Source organism: Sapajus apella, unplaced genomic scaffold, assembly GCF_009761245.1.
Source record: "Sapajus apella isolate SASKATOON/1434 unplaced genomic scaffold, GSC_monkey_1.0 scaffold51, whole genome shotgun sequence".
NCBI classification, from domain to species: Eukaryota; Metazoa; Chordata; class Mammalia; order Primates; family Cebidae; genus Sapajus; species Sapajus apella.
This window is the reverse complement of record NW_022436991.1, coordinates 16,629,280-16,649,551: the sequence shown is the minus strand read 5'-3', so window position 1 is coordinate 16,649,551 and position 20,272 is coordinate 16,629,280. Positions and strand designations below refer to the sequence as shown.

The window sequence follows — 20,272 nt, the reverse complement described above, 5'->3', positions numbered from 1 at the left end:
GGAAAAGATATGAATGCTATGAAAGGAATGTCCAGGTGGTTGCGGGCATCACAGCGTCTGATTTCTGGAACAGTACAAGGGTTGTTTTGGCAGAAACTTACAGTGAAGAGATGTTTCTACGTAAAGCGTAACACATCAGGGTCGGGCGTGGTGGCTCATGCCTGGAATCCCAGCGCTTTGGGAGGCTGAGGCGGGCAAATCACCTGAGGTCAGGGGTTTGAGACCAGCCTGGCCAACAGGGTGAAACCCCGTCTCTACCAAAAATATAAAAATTTAGCCAGGCGTTGTGTCACACACCTGTAAACCCAGCTACTGGGGAGGCTGAGACAGGAGAATCACTTAAACCCGGGAGGCAGGGGTTTCAGTGAGCCTAGATCATGCTACTGCACTCCAGCCTGGGTAAAAGAGTGACTCTGTCTCAAAAAAAAAAAAAAAAAAAAAAAAAAATAGGTCAGCTTGACATTTTGGAGGCATTCCCAGACTCATGGTTAGTCAGCAGATTAGCATTTAAAAGAAAGCCAGTCTTGTCCCCACAGGTTCCCTGACCTCAGCTACCCATGAAGGGTGGGACAGGTAGTCCTTAGCAAGAAGTCCAGGAACTAAACAAACTCCTCGGACCTGGTAGGACACTCCTCTCTCCACCCTACCTCCTGGCTGATTTGTTATCAGAGGTGTGAGGACCTCTGAGATAGATCTCTGCTGCCTGGGAATGGGTCTCCCTGCTGCCAGGGAATGGGTCTCTCTGCTGCCTGGGAATGGATCTCTACTGCCTGCGAATGGGTCTCTCTGATTCCTAGGAAAGGGTCTCTGGTGCCAGGGAACAGGATCTCTTTGATTCCTGGAAATGGGCCTTCTTCTCCCAGGCTGGCCAACCTCCCCTATTCAGAACCCAGCTGAGCTCTGGGAGTGAATGAAGTAAAGGGAGCCCCTAGGAGTTCAAGAAGCAGAGATCTCCAAGTCCACGCACCAAAGCTCATGCTCTCAATTCTCAAAAAAGACTTCACTTGGTTAAAAAATTTTGTATCATGAGGCCAGGCGCAGTGGCTCAGACCTATAATCCCAGCACTTTGGGAGGCTGAGGTGGGCAGATCACAAGGTCAAGAGTTTGAAACCAGCCTGGTCAACATGGTGAAATCCCATCTCTAAAAAAATAAAAAGATTTTGTATCATGAAAGGGTAAATGAATGGATTAGTGAATTTGGTTTCTAAGCCAATGACTTACTAAAAATATAGTAAATTAGAAATGAAAAAAAAGGCGGTGGCGCACACGTATAATGCCAGCACTTTGAGAGGCTGAGGTGTGAGGATGGTTTGAGCCCAGGAGTGCAAGACTAACCGGGGCAACATAGCAAGACCCCACCTCTACAAAAAATTAAAAAAATAAAAACCAGCCAGGTGTGGTGACGTTTATCTGTAGTCCTAGTGACTCAGAAGGCTAAGGCAAGAGGATCGCTTGAGCCCAGGAGTTTGAGACTGCAGTGAGCTAGGATTGTGCCACTGCACCCCAGCCTGGGCAACAGAGTGAGACTGTACCTCTAAAAAAATAAAAAGAATTTCTTTTAAAGAGAATTCTTCAAAGAAGATCTGCTCTTCCTTTCTTACACCCCTTCCCTTTCCTCCCTTTCCTGAGCAATGTGGTCGTATAGCCTCTGGGGGCAGGCAGAGCCAGAGAGGCATCTGCTGGGTGTGGGGAATGAAACGCAGATCAGAGCTCAAGCGGGGGGGGGGGGGAAGGGAAGGTAGGGGGGGGGGGGGTGTCCACAGTAGAGGGTGGCCTGGCTCGGCATGGCAGAACCTGATAGGATTAGGAGGGTGTCAGCCACGGGAAGGAGATGGTGAGAGAGATAAAAAACTGCTTCCACCGGCATATGAAAGATGACAACAGTCAGGCTTCTCAGTGTCAGAGAAAACCGAGACGTGGATCGGGAAAGGCAGAAAACGTGGGTGGCGCTTGTGGTGTTGAATTGGAACTGGAGGTATAGGAGTGGACTCTGGATTTTCAGAAAGTGTTTATATAGACGTAGAAATTAGTATGGGTGTGTCTACATGTGTGTGCACACAGATGTGTAAGTGTCCACGGATTCCCTATCTCTGGAAGGCCTTGGAGCAGTGTCTTCCCGATAACAAAAAGGTTTTTATGGTTTTTTGGTTTTTTTGAGACAGGGTCTCACTCTCTCACCCAGGCTGGGGTGCAGTGGTGCAACCACAGCTCACTGCAGCCTCGACCTCCTGGGCTCAGATGATCCTCCTTCGTCAGCCTTCCAAGTAGCTGGGACTACAGGCACCGTGCCACCACACCCAGCTAATTAATTTTTTTTTTTTTTGTAGAGACAGAGGTCTTGCTACATTGCCCAGGATGGCCTTGAACTCCTGAGCTCAAGCAGTCCTCCCACTTCAGTTTCCCAAAGTGCCAGGATTACAAGGGTAACAAAAAGTTTTAAGGTAATCAGAATTAAGAAATGGCTGAGGTGCTGCTCTGGAATAATGGGGACTAGAGAGTCGTGACAACTCAATGCAGTGTGTGGTGTGGTAGCATTTTCTGCTGCCAGCCTGGGCAACAAGAGTGAAACTCTGTCTCAAAAAAAAAAAAAAAAAAAAAATAGAGGCGAGGTCTTGCTGTGTTGCCCAGGCTGGTCTTGAACTCCTAGGAGGTCTTGCTGTGGTGCCCAGGCTGGTCTCGAACTCCTAGGCTCACGGGATCCTCCCTAGATGGGTAGAGAAGAAAGCCCCAGAGAGGGTGAAGAGGTGGGTGTGCAGAAGATATTAGAGAGAGCTCAGGGAAGAGCACAGAGAACTGCGTCCACGGGCTTCAAGGCACCCTCGGCATGGCTGCTCCACACCAGCAGATGCCCTTGCTTCCTGGCAGTGAACACATGGCATTGGATCCTCGCAAATGAGTAGACGGGAGAATGTTTGCAGCCTGGAGATTCTTGGGCTTTGTCAGCTCCTTGGGAAGGCTATGTTCTTGGGTTTCGGGTTTTTTGGGTTTTGGATTTTTTTTAGTAAGAATATCATCGTATTTGTTCTCCCACAGTACATTTTTAGATTGCTTCAACATTTTCCCCTCAAAATTAGAAAGAACAAAAAGAACAAAAATTCCAAAGCTTAGAATTGAATCATTTGGCCCTTTCTCTTTTTATCTCCTCGCAGTTTCTTCCCTTTTTAAACAAATTAAATTTTATAAATAGAGGTGAGGTCAGGCTGGGTGCAGTGGCTCACGCCTGTAATCCCAGCACTTTGGGAGGCCAAGGCAGGTGGATGACCTAAGTCTGGAGTTCGAGACCAGCCTGACCAACATGGTGAAACCCAGTCTCTACTAAAAATACAAAATTAGACTGGCATGGTGGTACATGCCTGTGATCCCAGCTACTCAGGAGGCCGAGGCAGGAGCACCACTTGAAGCCAGGAAGTGGAGGTTGCAGTGAGCTGAGATCACGCCATTGCACTCCAGCCTGGGCAACAAGAGTGGAACTCTCTCTCAAAAAAAAAAAAAAAAAAAAAGAGAGAGAGAGAGAGGTGAGGTCTTGCTAGGTTGCCCAGGCTGGTCTCGAACTCCTGGGCTCAAGGGATCCTCCTGCCTTGGCCTCTCAAAGTGCTGGTTTACTGGCATAAGCCACTGTACCTGGCCCCAGTTCCCTTAATCACCAGCATCCTTTTGGAAGTGCCTCATCCTGATGACCTTATTTAACCTTTATCACTTGCTTGGAGACCTTTTTTTTTTTGAGAGGGAGTTTTGTTCTTGTTGCCCAGGCTGCAGTGCAATGGCACAATCTTGGCTCACTGCAACATCTGCCTCCCGGGTTCAAGCGATTCTCCTGTCTCAGCCTCCAAAGAAGCTGGGACTATAGACATCCACAACCACACCTGGCTAATTTTTTGGAATTTTTGGTAGAGATGGGGTTTCACCATGTTAGCCAGGCTCGTCTTGAACTCAAGACCTCAGGTGATCTGCCCACCCTGGCCTCCCAAAGAGCTGGGATTACAGGCATGAGCGACAGCACCTGGCCAGGCCCTGTCTTCAAATACAGTCACATTGGGGGTTAAACTTCAATGTATAAATTTGTGGGGGATACAAATATCCGGTCCATATCACCCGCATCCCCAACCTTAGGCAACCACTAATCTACATCTTATCTCTACACATGACCTATTCTGTACACGTCATATAAATGGAATAAGACAATGTGCAATCTTTTCTGTCTGGCTTCTTTTACATAGCATAATGTTATCAAGGTTCATTTGCACTATGGCATTTTATTCCTTTTTGTTAAGAATGATACAGTTTCGGCCAGGTGTGGTGGCTCATCCCTGTAATCCAAGCACTTTGGAGGCCAAGGCAGGCGGATCACCTGAGGTTGGGAGTTCAAGACCAGCCTGACCAACATGGTGAAACCCCGTCTTTAAAAAAAAAAAAAAAAAATATATATATATATATATAAAATTAAAAGAGTAATACAGTTTCACTTTATGGATTGCTATGGCTTAAATGTGTGCCCTGAAGTTCATGCATTGGATACTTAACCCCCAATGCAACTGTTGAGAGGTAAGAACTTTAAGAAGTGATTAGGTTGCCAGGTGCAGTGGCTCACACCTGTAATCCCAGCATTTAGGGAAGATGAGGTGGGTCGATCACGAGGTCAGGAGTTTGAGACCAGCCTGGCCAACATGGTGAAACTCCGTTGTTGCAGGAGCGGCCACGGGAAACATCTCTCGGACACCGAATATTGGAGGAAGGAGTTTATATGGCTGGGAGCCAGGTGGCATATTTGCCTAATATCCAAGCTTGCCTAACAAAGGAAGCTTCCTTCTTTATATGGGCTTATACTTTAGATGTTACACGTGGAAGAATCTTAGGTTTATAGCTTAACATATGAAAAGGGTCTCTGTTTACAGTCTTAGGAATTACACATGAAAAGCGTTTCAATTTACAGTCTTAGGAATTAACATATGAAAAGGGCTTTGGTTTACAGTATTAGGAATGAAAAGGGGAAGTTTACAGTCTTAGGAATGAAAAGGGGAAGTTGATCTGAGATGCCTGGGTCTCCCTCTTCACCGTCTCTATTAAAAATACAAAAATTAGCCAGGCGCGGTGTCTCAAGCCTGTAATCCCAGCACTCTGGGAGGCCCAGGCGGGTGGATCACGAGGTCAAGAGATCAAGACCATCCTAGTCAACGTGGTGAAACCCCGTCTCTACTAAAAATACAAAAATTAGCTGGGCATGGTGGCGCGTGCCTGTAATCCCAGCTACTCAGGAGGCTGAGGCAGGAGAATTGCCTGAACCCAGGAGGCGGAGGTTGCGGTGAGCCGAGATCGCGCCATTGCACTCCAGCCTGGGTAACAAGAGTGAAACTCCGTCTCGGAAAAAAAAAAAAAAAAATACAAAAATTAGCTGGGCATGGTGGCATGTGCCTGTACAGCTAGTGCTCGACTTACGACCACAGTCGGGACTGCGGACTGGCCGTAACACGATTTGGTCGTAAGTTGAGTAGGCTATATGTACAGTTGAAATGGTGCACGTGGAGATGGTAGTGCTGCCGGAAGCTGGTCTGCACTGTCATACACCCAGCTGGGCAACGTTTGCACTGCCAGATGCGGAGCAGTCGTGGCTAGCGATTGTGGTCATAAAGTTGAATAATTTGCATAGGTAAGTTGCATAGGTGGTAAGTCGATCAATACTTGTAATCCTAGCTACTCAGGAGGCTGAGGCAGGAGAATTGCTTGAACCCAGGATGCAGAGGTTGCAGTGAGCCGAGATCCTGCCGCTGCACTCCAGCCTGGGTGACAGAGCAAGACTCCGTCTCAAATACATATATATGTATATATGATTAGGTCATGTGGGCTCTTCCCTCATGAAAGATTAATGGTATTATTGCGTGAGTAGGTTAGTTATCAAGGGAGTGGACAGTTGATAAATGGATGGGTTCTGCCTCCACCCCACCCCATCTCTTGCTCCGTGTTGCCCTTCTGCTTTCTGCCATGAGATGAGGCAGAAAGAAGGACCTCACCAGATGAAGGGCCCTTGACCTTGGACTTCCCAGCCCCCAGAAGTGAAAGAAATCTCTATTCAGTATAAATTACCCAGACTTAGGCATTCTGTGATGCAGCACAAAACAAAGACATGGATATGCCACTTTTATTTCTTCAGTTGTCAGTTGATAGACATTCGGGTTGTGTCCACTTAGGGGCTACTATGAATAATGCTGCTATGAATATTCATGCATAAGTTTTTTGTGGAATATGCTTTTTTTTTTTTTCTTTTTCTTTTGAGACGGAGTTTCGCTCTTGTTACCCAGGCTGGAGTGCAATGGCGCGATCTCGGCTCACCGCAACCTCCGCCTCCTGGGTTCAGGCAATTCTCCTGCCTCAGCCTCCTGAGTAGCTGGGATTACAGGCACGCGCCACCATGCCCAGCTAATTTTTGTATTTTTAGTAGAGACGGGGTTTCACCATGTTGACCAGGATGGTCTCGAGCTCTTGACCTCGTGATCCACCCGCCTCGGCCTCCCAAAGTGCTGGGATTACAGGCGTGAGCCACCGCGCCCGGCCCTGGAATATGCTTTTATTTCTCTTGGTTGCATATCTAGAAGTAACATTGCTGGATCATATAACTATGTTTCAACATCTGAGGAACTGCCAGACTATTTTCCAAAGTTAGTGTATGATTTTACATTCCAACCAGCCATGTGTGAGGGTTCCAGTCTCCACATCCTCACAAAAACTTGTTAATTACCTGTCTTTCTTCAGCTTTTACTTTTTTTTTTTTTTGAGTCGAGTCTCACTCTGTCACTCAGGTTGGAGTGCAGTGGTGTCATCTCAGCTCACTGCAACCTCCACCTCCTGGGTTCAAGCGATTCTCCTGCCTCAGCCTCCAGAGTAGCTGGGATTACAGGCCCCTGCCACCACGCCCAGCTAATTTTTGGATTTTTAGTAGAGACAGTGTTTCACCATGTTGGCCTCAAACTTCTGACCTCAGGTGATTTCCCTGCCCCAGCCTCCCAAAGTGCTAGGATTACAGGCATGAGCCACTGCGCCCAGTCTTATTCCATTTTTAAATTGGATTATTATTGTTATTTTTTATCATTGAGTTGCAGTAGTTCTTTATGTATTCTAGGAACAAATTCCCTACCAGATATATGATTAGCAAAGATTTTCACCTGCTCTGTGGATTATCTTTTCCTTTTCTTAATAATGTCCTATGAATCTCCTTGAAGTCTTGGCGTTCGGAAAGAAAAAAATAATAATAATGTCCTATGAAGCACAAGAGGTTTTAATTTAGATATTGCTCAGTTTCTGTATTTTTGTTGTTGTTGTTTGTGCTTTTGGTGTCATATCTAAGAAAGCATTGCTTAATTCAAAGTTAGAAAGATTCTAAGAGTTCTAACATTTAGGTCTATGATACAATTTGAGTTTACTTTTTTTTTTGAGATGGAGTCTCTCTCTGGCACCAGGTTGGTGTACAGTGGCATGATCTTGGCTCATTGCAACCTCTGCCTCTTGGTTTCAAGTGATTCTCCTGCCTCGGCCTCTCGAGTAGCTGGAATTACAGGCGTGTGCCACCATCCCTGGCTAATTTTTGTATTTTTAATAGAGACAGGGTTTTGCCATGTTGGCCAGGCTGGTCTTGAACTTTTGGCCTCAAGTGAACTGCCCCCCCTTGGCCTCCCAAAGTGCTGGGATTACAGGAATGAGCCACCGCGCCTGACCTATTGTATAATTTTTATTGAGAGTGCTATAGTTTGAATGTCCCCTCCGAAACTCATGTTGAAATTTAATTGCCATTGTAACAATATTAAGAGAAGGGGCCTTTAAGAGGTGATTAGGTCATGAAAGTTCTGTCCTCATGAATGGATTAATGCCATTATCATGGGAATGAGTTAGTTATCACAGGGGTGAGCTCCTGATACAGGATAGATTCAGCACCATTTCTTCCTCTGTCTCATGTCTCACATGATTGCATGCCTGATATAGTTTGGCTCTGTGTCCACACCCAAACCTTGTCTCCAATTGTAATTCCCGCATGTTGGGGGAGTGGCCTGGTGGGAAGTGACTGAATCATGGGGGTGGACTTCCCCCTTGCTATTCTTGTGATAGAATTCTCAGGAGATTTTCTCTTCTGCTGCCATGTAAGACATGCCTTGCTTCCCCTTCACCTTCTGCCAGGATTTGTAAGTTTCCTGAGGTCTCCCAAGTCATGTGAGTCAATTACACCTCTTTTTCTGTTTTTTTGGTCTTTGTTTTTTTTGAGACCGAGTTTTACTCTGTCTCCTTCCTTTATAAATTACCCAATCTGTGGCATGGTTATAGTGGCAGAAAATAGACTACACCAGAATATAGACTATATTGAGTATAAAAACCCAACTGATTTCCATGTATTAATTTTGTTTGCTGCAACTTTGCAGAATTTATTAGCTCTAACAAGGTTTTTTTCATGTATTCTTTAGGATTTTCTATAAATTCATCTCATCTGTAAATGGAGATATTTTACTTCTTCCTTTCTGATTTGCCTGCTTTTTATTTCTTTTCCTTGCCTCATGGCAAGAGCTTCCAGGCAAGAACTGGTGAGAACTCCCAGTACAAGGTTGAATAGATGTGGCAAAAGTGGGCATCCCTTTCTTGTTCCTGATCTTAGAGGAAAAGCTTTTATTCTCTCACCACTGAGTATGATGTTGACAGTGAGTTTTTCATAGAGGCCTTTTATCACGTTAATTGAGTTTCCTTCTATTCCTAGTTTGTTGAGTATTTTAGGATGAAGGGTGCTGAATTTTGTCAAATGCTTTTTTTACACCGATTGAAATCATAATGTAATGTTTTCCCTTTATTTTATTGATGTAGTGTATTAACTGATTTTCATAGGTTAAACTAACCATGCATTCCTGGGATAAATCCCACCTGGTTATCCTTTATATGTATTTCTGAATGTATATATATATACAGGTATTGATCGACTTACGACCTATGCAACTTACAATCATTCGACTTTACGACCACAATCGCTAGCCACGACTGCTCCGTGTCTGGCAGCACAAACGTTGCCCAGCTGGGCGTATGACAGTGCGGACCAGCTTCCGGCAGCACTACCATCTCCGCGTGCACCATTTCAACTGTACATATAGCCTACTCAACTTACGACCAAATCGTGTTACGACTGGTCTGTCGGAACCAATCGTGATTGTAAGTCGAGCACTAGCTGTATTCAGAAAACTATACATATATAATTTTCTTATGATGTCTTTGTCTGATTTTGACAGTAGGGTAATACTGGCCTCAGAATAAGTTGGGATGTTTTCACTGTCATGACTTTTATAACCTAATCTTAGAAATCATAAGTAATTCCGGCCAGGTAGGGTAGCTCACACCTGTAGTCCCAGCACTTTCGGAGGCCGAAGTGGGTGGATCACCTAAGGTAGGGAGTTCAAGACCAGCCTGGTTAAAATGATGAAACCTCATCTCTACTAAAAGTACAAAATTAGCCAGGCTTGGTGGCTGTGTGTGTAATCCCAGCTACTTGGGAGACTTAGGCATGAGAATCGCTTGAACCCAGCAGGCGGAGGTTGCAGTGAGCCGAGTGATAGAGCGAGACTCTGTCTCAAAAAAGAAATTATAAGTAACTCCTTCTATAGTATTCTATAGGTCACATAGACCAACCCTTGTGCACTGTGGTATGAGACTAACAAGGGTGTGAACACCAGTAGGATCACTGGGAACTATCTCAGCAGATAACTGCCATAGCTACCAACTGACTGACATTCACTCAACACTTAACATGTGCCAGACATGGTGCTAAGCTCTTCACGTGGCCTATCTCCTTGAATCTTCCCAGCAACTTATGAGGTGGGTGCTGTTATTATTGCCATGTTACAGATAAAGAAATTGAGGTACGAAGATTAGTTTCACCAAACTGCCCAAACTCCCACAGCTATTAACTGGCGGAACCAGGAATCAAACCCAGAGAGTATGAGTATAATATACTTTGGGTTTTTTTGTTTTATTTTGTTGTTTGTTTGTTTTTGAGACAGGGTCTCTCTTTGTCACCCAGGCTGGAGTGCAGTGGCCTGATCTTGGCTCACTGCAACCTCCACCTCCTGGGTTCAGGCGATTCTCCTGCCTCAGCCTCCCAAGTAGCTGGGATTACACACAGGCACCACCATGGCCAGCTAATTTTTGTATTTTTAGTAGAGATGGGGTTTTTCCACGTTAGCCAGACTCATCTCAGACTCCTGACCTCAAGCAATCCATCTGCCTCAGCTTCCCAGAGTGCTGGGATTACAGGTGTGAGCCACCACACCCGGCTGTATATAATATACTTTGACCTAGTGATAGAAATTTTGACTTAGACTCACCCACGGAGCCCAGGAAGGTTGGAGGAAGGTTGGAGTCCTCATTTAAAACAATTTTTTAAACTTCCCAGAATTCTGAGATTCCTTCCAGTCTAAAAATCGTATGACTTTGGGATGAAAAAAGTTCTTATGATTATGGGACAAATCTGCTTCTCCAAGAAGAATAATCCTGGTTGATAAAATATCTTTGCTTCTTGATGAATTTGTTGACACCACAGGATCTGCTTTCTTGGAACTAAAGTGAGCAAACAGGTTCAGATTTGGTGCAGCAATGTACAGTGGGAAGCCATGTGCTAGCCCTGTGGTCTGTATTCACATAAATCATGTAACCAAAATGAATACCTAAGTCACCCAGGGAAATTCCATTCCCCTTGCCAGGGATTGGTTTAAGAACAACATGTGATGCAGTTCTGGCCAACGATATGTGAGAGGAATAGTGGAGCCTATGGGAAAGTCTTCCGTGTTCTTGAGAGAGGACACTAAGGAGAGACCTTTCTGCCAGTCCTTGGGCATTGTTTTAAGAGGATGTGATTGGAATTGTTGTAGCTGTCTGTGACCACAAGGGGACAAGACTGAGAAGATATTTCAATACACTGATGAAAGAAGAGCATAAAGGTGGACATATATATATATATATATATATATATATATATTTTTTTTTTTTTTTTTTTTTTTGAGACGGAATTTTGCTCTTTCGCCCAGGCTGGAGAGAAGTGGCACCATCTCGGTTCGCTGCAACCTCTGCCTCTCAGGTTCAAGCGATTCTTCTGCCTCAGCCTCCTTAGTAGCTGGGATTATAGGAGCATGCCACCATGCCCAGCTAATTTTTGTATTTTTAGTAGAGATGAGGGTTTCAAAATGCTGGCCAGTCTGGTCTCGAACTCCAGACCTCAGGTGATCCACCCATCTTGGCCTCCCAAAGTGCTAAGATTACAGGCATGAGCCACCATGCCAACCAGACCCTGGGTCTTGATAATATTGTGGAGCCACTGAATTAATTAACTCTGAAACCACCCTGCCTCCAGTTATGTGAGCCAACAAATCATCTTATTGTTCAAACCAATTGGAGGTATTTTCTAGGTTGTTGTGTTTAGTTTTGACATAGGGTATGCTCTGTCACCCAGGCTGGAGTGCAGTACCACAACCACGGCTCACTGCAGCCTCCACCTCCTGGGCTCAAGTGATCCTCCCACCTGCGCCTCCCAAGTAGCTGGGACTGCAGGCATGCACCACCATGCCCAACTAATTAAAAAAAAATTTTTTTTTTTTAGAGATGGGGTCTCACTATGTTGCCCAGGCTGGTCTGGAACTCCTGAGCCCAGGTCATCTTCTGGCCTCAGCCTCCTCTGAACCATTGCTCAGAGGCCTGGGTCAGAAGCTTGGTGAAACTGAAAATTTCAGAATAGTGAAACTTCACTAAGCATGAAGAACAAGTGCCCTCAAGTCCTTATGAGAGGCGTATGAGGAGTGGTGTCCAGATGAGGTTCTGCCAAATGGGGAAGAGGACCATTATCCAGCCTCTTCTCCTCTCAACCATGTGACCCTGAAATTCCAGCCCAACTACTTTACATAGTTACAGAAACTGCCACATCATCTAGATCTAACATCTGGGGTTTTGGGACAATTCCTTACTCCACCATCAGCCCCTTCTTCACCTTGTCCACACATTACATCATAATTCCCAGACACTCTTCTTGTCTAGTTATCTTGGGTTGATGATTCATTGGTGGACACAAGTGATTAGCTGAAGACCAAGGAAAGCCTGAACCTGATGGACCCACTAAGTTCTAGTGTCCTCTTGTTCAGAAATACCTCCCGATGGCCTCTTAGCCTGATCCACAAGGATCAGGCGTCTTTTTATTATTTGCAGAGACAAGGCCTTGCCATGTTGACCAAGCGGGTCTCGAACTCCTCGCTTCAAGCAGTCCTCCCACCTTGGCCTCCCAAAGTTCTGGGATTACAAGTGTAAGCCGCTGCACTCAGCCACTTAGCACCCATTTAGAAGCCCAGCCCTGCTCCTTAAACTCTCCTTTAACCTGACTCAGTCACAGACCTCATTCTAGGACACCCCTGGGCCAACTGAGGCTGGGGTGTGTGTGCATAGCCCAAAGTCTCTCGGCAGCTGGTGGCAGAACTCAGACCATAATCAGGGTCCTCTCCATTTTGTGGTCCCCTTCCTGGTGCCAGAGCAGAGATGTGGTTACCAATGTGTTTCTTTATTTTGCCTTTTGTAGTTTTTGCCAAGGGGATTCAGCAGAGGCAGGACCTGGTAAGATGAGTGAGGCACTAGTCCCTTGTGCAGAATTTCAGAGAGCATCAAAATATTCAACAATCAAGATAAATAACATAAAAATACAACGTTTAAAAATCAGAAACTATGACCCATGCCAGCCACCTGCTTTTATATAAATAACGTTTTAGTGGAACCAGAGCCGGAATTAGAGTGAGGTAGGTGAGGTAGCGTGACAAAAGCAGAGGTAGCATCCTGTCTTTATTTAAAGTGTGGATATTGTTCATCATGGATATTTCTGCATTCGTTTTGATTTTTAAACTATTTCATTAAAATATTCCATTTCATTAAAATGTTCCTTATCTTCATTGTCTTTTTTTTTGAGACAAGGTCTCACTCTTTTGCCCAGGCAGGAGTGCAGTGGTGCAGTCTCAGCTCACTGCAACCTCCGCCTCCTGGGTTCAAGCTATCCTCCACCCTCAGCCTCCCTAGTAGCTGGGACTGCAGGCACACGCCATCACGCCCGGCTAAGTTTTGTATTTTTTGCAGAGACGGGGTTTTACCATCTTGGCCAGGCTGGTCTCGAACTCCTGACCTCAAGTGATCCATAGCCGCGCCCTCCCAAAGTGCTGGGCTTACAGGCGTGAGCCACCGCGCCTAGCCTGTTTATGCTGATTACTAAATTTTGGGGTGCCTACTTAAATTCCGTGCTAGAGGACCAGTGGCTCATTCGCCCTACCCTAATCCCAGTGCAGTGACCCAATGTCCCGCTTCAACCCGCACCATGGCGCTTCCCCGCCCCGGCTCCTCGCGCCTCCTCCCGCCCCTAGGGGTCGCCGTCGCGCCGTCATTCCCTTCCCTCGGTTCACCTGCGAGGCGCACGTCCGGCGCAGAGGGCAGGACAGGCGGGGCCGGAGCGTGCGCATGTGTATGGCGTAGACTCCCTCAGCCGGATCTGGAAGTGGAGGAGTCGGTTTTTTTGTTTTGTTTTGTTTTTCTTTGAGGAGTAGGTTCTTAGGCGACTGTGGTGTCTTCCCTGCCTCAGCCGTTTCACCTCGTCTTGGTGAGGGCCAGGGGACAGGTAGGGGCAGTATTTGGGGGAAGCGAGAGACAAGCCGGGCGGGCTGGATACAGAGCGCCCCATGACTGAAGCTATGGAGGGCGCCCGGGACCCCCGGCATCTTAGTCCAGGGGCGTGGGTTCAGGACGCCGGGCCGGGGCGCCTCCAGCTCCCAGGGTCCCTTGTGGGGACCACATTTCCCGGCAGGCCCCGCGGCGGCCGGGCCCTCGCCGCGTCCTCTTTCCGGAACTGCGCGCCCGGCGGCTTTCCGAGCCGCGGTGTCTTTCCGGGGCCGTTCGCTGTGCAGGGGCGCTACCGGCTCGGCCTCACGCCCAAGTGTCATGCTAGAGGCACGCGGGCACGGGACCTCACCGGGTAAGAGCAAGCGAAGGGGCCGGGCGCAGTGGCTCACGCTTGTAATCCAGCACTTTGGGAGGCCGAGGCGGGCGGATCACGAGGTCAGGAGTTCGAGACCAGCCTATCCAACATAGCGAAACCCCATCTCTACTAAAAATACAAAAATTAGCTGGGTGTGGTGGACGACGCCTGTGGTTCCAGCTACTTGGGAGGCTGAGGCAGGAGAATCGCTTGAATCCGGGAGGCGGAGGTTGTAGTGAACCGAGATCTCGCTCTGCACTCCAACCTGGGCAACAGAGCGAGACTCCGTTGTCAGAAGAAAAGAGAGAGAAGGGCCGCAGCCGGATCCCAGCGCCTTCGCCTCTGAACGCGCGCCTCCGCCGAGCCCCTCGACCCCGCTCCCGGCGAGGCTTGGTGGGGCGCTCTGTGAACCCGGCACGCACGTCGGTGTTATCAGGAGGGAAGGGTCGGGCCAGCACCTCCGCCGCCCGTGCGGCTCACCATCCTCCAATCTCCTGCGAGGGCGGCCGCGGCTGCCCAGCACGTGCACCCCGGGATTGGCGGTTTCCAGCCCTCAGTGCCTCCGGGAGGCCTGGAAGTTACCCAGGTGCCGCCAGCCACCCAGCCGGTAGCTCAGCAGGGGAAGGCGATGGGGCCCAGAAGCTGTGCGAGTGCGGGACGGGACTCGCGGGAGGCGGTTCAGGCCCCAGGCTGCCCTGAGCCAGACCGGGAGGCCTTGCAGCATAGAGCGGCCCCACCGCTCAGCAAGGCTGGGCCAGGATTCGGCGACAGAGCCAAGCTCCTCTGCCGTGCCGCCCTCAAACCCACACTGGAGAGGAGCCCTACCAGTGTCTTCAGTGTAGGAAGGCCTCCAGCGGTAGGTCCAACCTGGCCAGACACCCAAGAACCAGCGTGCTGCAGCATTGGGTGGGAGAGTTGTAGCTCCCGGGGGACTGGGTCCAAAATGCACTCCCTCCCCTCCACACAGACCGCTCAGGACGGCTTTTCTGTACCGCAGATCTTCCTCAGAAGTGCTGCGGGCTATTTTGTTTTTTTCCCCTGAATTATTCTTGCTCCTTTCCCCTAAACATTAAGGCATTTAGGCAGGTGAGGCTGGGGGCAGTGACTCACTCCTGTAATCCCAGCACTTTAGGGAGACCGAGGTGGGAGGATAGCTTGAGCTCAAAGAGATCAGCCTGGGCAGCAAGCGAGACCCCGTCTGTGAAAAATAAAATGAGCTGGTGTGGTGGCGCTGGCCTGTAGTCCCAGCTACTCAGGAGGGTGAGGAGAAAGCATTGCTTGAGCCCGAGAGTTCAAGGCTGCAGTAAGCTATAATCAGGCCATTGGACCCCAACATGGGCGACAGAGTGAGACCCTGTCTCTTAAAAAAACTAAAATAACAAAAGGATTTAGGTAGGTAGTAGGCAAAGCTATCGAAGTAATAATAATATACAAGGTATATTCCTGGTGTGGACAAGGATAATATTGTGTTGTCTTAATATTAGTGATTAATATTATTTCTCTTTTTTTTTTTGGAGATGAAGTCTTGCTCTGTCGCCCAGGCTGCAGTGCAGTGGCCTGATTTCTGCTCAGTGCAACCCCTGCCTCCCAGTTTCAAACGATTCTCCTGCCTCAGCCTCTGGAGTAGCTGGGATTACAGGTGTGCACCACCCCACCCGGCTAATTTTTGTATTAGTAGAGACGAGGTTTGACCATGTTGGCCAGGCTGGTCTTGAACTCCTGACCTCAGGTGAGCCGCCTGTCTCAGCCTCCCAAAGTGATGGGATTACAGGCATGAGCCACTGCACCAAGCCTCTCTAGTGCTTTTTAAAGAAGTGTTTTTAAAAGTGTTTGTTGATTGTCTTAACGATGTGCCATTAGAGTGAGAAAAAAAAGTTTATGAGAATTTAAACTGCATGCAAGTCCGTGGTAGCATTACCTGTTCAGTTTCCAAGCTTGTTACCCCAGTCCTTGATGCCTCTTTCTCTCAACCCAAGTAGTATTGGGCACCGCCGTCTACTTGTTCTACCTCAAAAGTTTTTGATGGCACCCTGTGCCCTCTGTTGCTTGTGCTGTCCCAGAGGTGCAAGTCCTTGTCATCATAAGCCTGGACTATTGCAGAAGACTCTTAGCCAGTCTCCCCTACTTCCTGCCTCTGCATTCTGGTTGATCATCCATAGAACCTACCAGTTATTACAGATTCCTCCCCCAGGCTCCAGACTCCAACACTGAATCTGACGTCAGTCTCCTGCCTGAAAGCATCTCCTGCCTGCCACTCCCCCACCCCCTCCCCAATCCCAGCAGGGCCTACAGAACAGGGTTCAAATGCTTCAGCGTGCCACACATGCTTCTCCATTGGACTTTACCCGACCTTTGTGCCTTTGCTGGCTAGGGCCTCCTGTACCTCTGTGCCTTTGCACTTGATTTATTTCCTTCCACTGCCCAAAATGACCTTTCCTCTTTTCTGTCTCCCAAATTTGCCTTACTCATTTATGTGAGCCCCACTTCCAGAGAGCCTGCCTCACCTCTCATGTCACACCTGATGTGGTAACTACTCCAGTGGCATTGAGAACATAGGGCATGTCTGTCTGGTAACCTGTCTGTCTCTCCAGCAATCTGTGAGGTCCACAAGAGCAGAGACCCTGGTGCAGGTCCTGGCTTACAGTGGGCACTCAGTAAATATTGCTTAAGTGAAGGAACCACTTCCAGCACTCAAGTGTTTTATGCTAAAACTTGGATTTCTTTCATCCTTGTTGTCCTCCCAAGATACAACGTGGACACACATAGAAAGTTAGCCAAGGTGACTGTTAAGGTGACCCCACCCAATCTATGTCTTCCTGGTTATTGTGCCTGTCATTCAATGATTCCATGGTTATTTCTATAGCAGTAACAGAGAAAAGCAACTAAAAACAGTGTTGTTGACTTGGGTCTGGTGCATCACCTCCATACATTTGTAGAAATGAGATTACCACAAATTGCTAAGATGGTCACATCAAATTTTCAGCAGCATCAGTCATAGGACAGAAAGGCTTTTGAGTATATTTTCAATAATCAGCATTTACTGGTGGCAAGATACTGGTTTGGAAAATATCTGAGATTATGGCTAGGCACAGTGGCTCACACCTGCAATCCCAGCACCTTGGGAGGCTCAGGTGGGTGGATCACCTGAGGTCAGCAGTTCAAGACCAGCCTGGCCAACATGGTGAAACCCCGTCTCTACTAATAATGCAGAAATTAGCCGGGCATGGTGGCAGGCATCTAGAATTCCAACTACTGAGGCTTCAGTGAGCTGAGATCACACCACTGCACTCTAGCCTGGGCAACACAGTGAGACTCTTGTCTCAAAACAAGTATTTGAGATTAATAGGTTACCATTTTAGGGGCTGTTTATAGACCAGCTGGCCTACTGGTCCTGTTCTCGTAGGATATGAGATAAAGGCCTCCCACGGGAGCAGCAGCTTCAAACTCTGTCCTGTTTGCAGTCTTGGCTCGAGTGACTCAGTCATGAGGCAAACCAAGCACATGTGTGCAGGTGTCATGGGTTCAGCCAGAACCTCAGGGCTCCCAGCATTAGACACAGATTCGGGAGAAATCAAGTCACAGTGTAGAGATATATTGTGATGTGTCACACTACACTATTAGGAAATGGAAGAAAATAAAATTACAAGCCTCAGCCTTTAAACGTTTAGCAACCTGGGCAGTATCTCAGTGTGTAATTTATTTGTCTCACTTCATTTCAACAAATATTAAATTCCTTCATATCAAGTGCCCATTAGGTTTAATTCATTAAAGCCATACATACTCCAGAATGTTTATTAAAGACATTTCTATCATTTCTACAAAAGAAGCCCCAAAACTTCAATAAAACATGGATCACGGTATAGGAGAACAGAAATCTGAAATGTGCTGGTAAAAGTTGAGAGATGTGCTGCAGCTTCACATAAAATGTTCAATAGTAAATTAGGATTTAAAACCCAATTTCAAGCTGGCTTTTACAAATAGGGGATTTGTTATTTCACATAACTGAAAAGTCTTAGGGTTCAGCTGTTTCTCAATTCTGGTATATGTTGACTCAGGTTCACATAATATTAACAAGGCTAGATCTCTCATCTTTCAGGTCCGCTCTGAAAATGGCTTCAATATTGGCTTCAATTGAAGGCCCCAGCCTGAGGCTCCAGCAGTTCCAAGCCCAGATGAAGTACAATTGTGTCTCAATAGGCCAAGAAAAAGGCCTGAAAATTGGGACTCATGAACTTGTGCCTCTCCCTACAACAATCATTCCAGCCTGGGCAAAGCAGTGAGACCCCCACCTCTACAAAAAATAAAAAATTAGTGGAGCACAGTGGTGTGTGCCTATAATCCCAGCTACATGGGAGGCTGACATAGGAGGATTGCTTGAGCCCAGGAGGTTGAGGCTGCAGTGAGCTATGAACACACCACTGCACTCCAGCCTGGGAGACAGAGCCAGACCTTGTCTCAAAACAAAACACACAAAAAATCACTACGGCTGGGTGCAGTGCCTTATGCCTGTAATCTCAGCACTTTGGGAGGCTGAGGCAGGCAGATCCCTTGAGATCAGAAGTTTGAGACCAGCCTGGCCAATATAGTAAACCCCATCTCTACTAAAAACAAAAAAGTAGCCAGGCATGGTGGTGTGCACCTGTAATCCCAGCTACTTGGGAGGCTGAGGCAGAAGTTGTAGTGAGCCAAGATCATGCCACTACACTCCAGCCTGGGGGACAGAGTGAGACTCTGTCTCAAAAAAAAAAAAAAAAAAAAATCACTATAGCCTGGAGAATAGAATACTCTGGTTGGCTAGGCCTGGGTCATGTGGCCCTTCTTGGAGCTAGAGGAGGAATTCAACCCCACCTGAACTGTGAACTGAGAAAAAGTAGGGTAGGGGGCATGTCAATATCAGAAAAAAAAATGGGCATATGACACAAAACTGTAGACATCCACTATTACAAGCCACTGGCCCCTCCCAGGGGCAGAGGAGCGCAAGCTCCAAACAAGTTAACAGTCTATGCCCCTGGGCCCCACCCCATGCCATCTGAGCTGCAACTCTACCTGTTTGTTCTAGCTAACGTCCTGTATCACCATACAGCCCTTTTCCCAGGAAAATTCCAATTTCAAACACGCTGTCCCTAGGGTCCCCATAAACATTTATACTTAGTGGCTCACATGTTGTAATCGATCTTTGCTTTAGAAAATATGGAGAAACTGACCCTGAGTCATGCTTCCACCCCCTACACAGACAGCTGAGATATATCTGAAAATAGGCTGAGATGCTGCCATCTGGGGTTTATTTAGCCCCTGGTGAGTTTGTTCTTCCCTCTGCCTAAAGCAGAGAAAAAAAATTAAACCTCTAGAAACTGAAAGCGTTGGCAGGAGCCGGGTTAATGAACTGCGTGAGTGAGAACTTACAGAAACTGGTGAGTACACAGCCTGGAAGAGAGCTCTGCATGCCCTCTAGAGAGTAGAGAGGTAGGACGGTGACGAGCCCAGAAAAGCACAGACCACCTGACTGGCGGTCTCTGGGTACCTGGGCAGGTGCACCTTGTGATGGTGACAGTGAGAGGAGAGACCACCTCCTTCCCCCCCACTTCCAGATGGGAAGGAGAGTGAAGAAGAAGAAAAAAATACCAAAGAGCTGGGAAAATGACTCCCTCTTTAGTTCCGAGCATCTCTGCTATCTGTTAACCTTGAAAAAGCTGCAAATGAATGCTATCTCTGCAAGCTGAAGCTAGGCACTGGTTCATGCCCCCACAACTCCACAGACCAGGAACCCTCCTGGAAACACCTCTGCCAACAAACAGCTTGTTGCTTTTGTCTCTGTAAGCCCCCCTCCCTTGCTGAATTAGCAAATCAATGAAGCCAAAAGATTGTAAAGTCAGACGTCCAGCAAATGACAATGACATAGTTCTGCCTCAGTTTCCCCTTTAGCGTCATAAGCCTATAAAAGGGGTGAGAAGCTGAAGTTTGGGGAGCTCAGTGAATGAGGCTGTAGACCTCCCACAGCTCCTGGCCAAATAAAAAGCCATCTCTTTCCACAGTTCGGTGTCCGAGAAGTTTGTTCCCCGCCGCTCTTGCTACAACAGCCCTCAGGCCATTTTCCAGGTCCCAGCAAGAAAACTCTGTGAGAGGTCCCAAGCTGAGAACAAAGGAATGGAAATTTCCAGGGAATTGTTTGGCAACAACCAGCAAAACTCTGAGGGACCTTTTTAGGGAAGAAAAGAAGCCTAGAACCTTTTCCTCTTTTTTTTTTTTCTTTTTTCTTTTTCTTTTTT

At 47.3% G+C, this 20,272-nt stretch overlaps 1 protein-coding gene across 1 annotated transcript in view; it reads left to right on the top strand.

Annotated features, from left to right (window-relative positions):
- Window positions 1–13,933: 13,933 nt before the first annotated feature.
- LOC116526716 (cytochrome c oxidase subunit 6A2, mitochondrial) overlaps window positions 13,934–20,272 on the top strand; it is a 9,100-nt gene continuing 2,761 nt past the window's right edge. The window contains exon 1 of the mRNA XM_032243316.1: window positions 13,934–14,003. Within this exon, the coding sequence (XP_032099207.1) occupies window positions 13,970–14,003 (34 nt within the window). The 5' untranslated portion in view covers window positions 13,934–13,969. The remainder of the gene's footprint in view (window positions 14,004–20,272) is intronic.